Consider the following 620-nt stretch of genomic DNA (forward strand, 5'->3'; position numbering starts at 1 on the left):
GGGGGTGGGTGCGGGAGATCTTTGTCAAATTCGTTAAATGTCGATTTCAATTTTAAGGCCTGCCTCATCATATAGGAGGGAGAATATCTGTACACTTGGCTCCATAAATTCCAACAAATACTTGAAAAGAATATTTGTTTCTAGAAAGAGAGAAGCAGAAACAAAAGTTATCTCCAACAAAATGGAGATTTCTGCACCAATTACTCCTGGCCAGGTACTAAAATCCGAAAATTCAGATGTTGGGAATTATTTTATAGATGTAGTAAGCAACTTCATGGCTATAATATTGTAACAATGTCCAACATTGTTAAAATGTTAAGCTGATTGATAATTAAGATTTGGCGACAGATGTAGTGGATGTGAATCATTAAGATAATAGGTTTATATTTGACATTTTGGTACTGTGGTAGTCAAAAAGTAAGATGGTGTTTGATGTGTTTATTAAAAGTTCGAATTATATCTAAAGCTGATTGATCATTTAACTCTTGTAAGTGAAAACAGGTGAGGGTATATAGTAGTGCGTAAGGTATGTAGTTTGGATATGAATTTTCTCTGTTGTTTTTGGTTCTTCTACTTCAATGTGAGTTTCTAGACTGTTTTGGTTGAAATGATCAGTTTGT

General features: G+C 33.7%; 1 protein-coding gene across 1 annotated transcript in view; it reads left to right on the plus strand.

The window, feature by feature from the left end:
• Positions 1–37: 37 nt before the first annotated feature.
• Positions 38–620, plus strand: part of LOC113311841 (protein REDUCED WALL ACETYLATION 2-like) — a 21,864-nt gene continuing 21,281 nt past the window's right edge. The window contains exon 1 of the mRNA XM_026560642.1: positions 38–288. Coding sequence (XP_026416427.1) covers positions 38–288 — 251 coding nt within the window. The remainder of the gene's footprint in view (positions 289–620) is intronic.

This window comes from Papaver somniferum, chromosome 9, assembly GCF_003573695.1.
Source record: "Papaver somniferum cultivar HN1 chromosome 9, ASM357369v1, whole genome shotgun sequence".
Taxonomy (NCBI): Eukaryota; Viridiplantae; Streptophyta; class Magnoliopsida; order Ranunculales; family Papaveraceae; genus Papaver; species Papaver somniferum.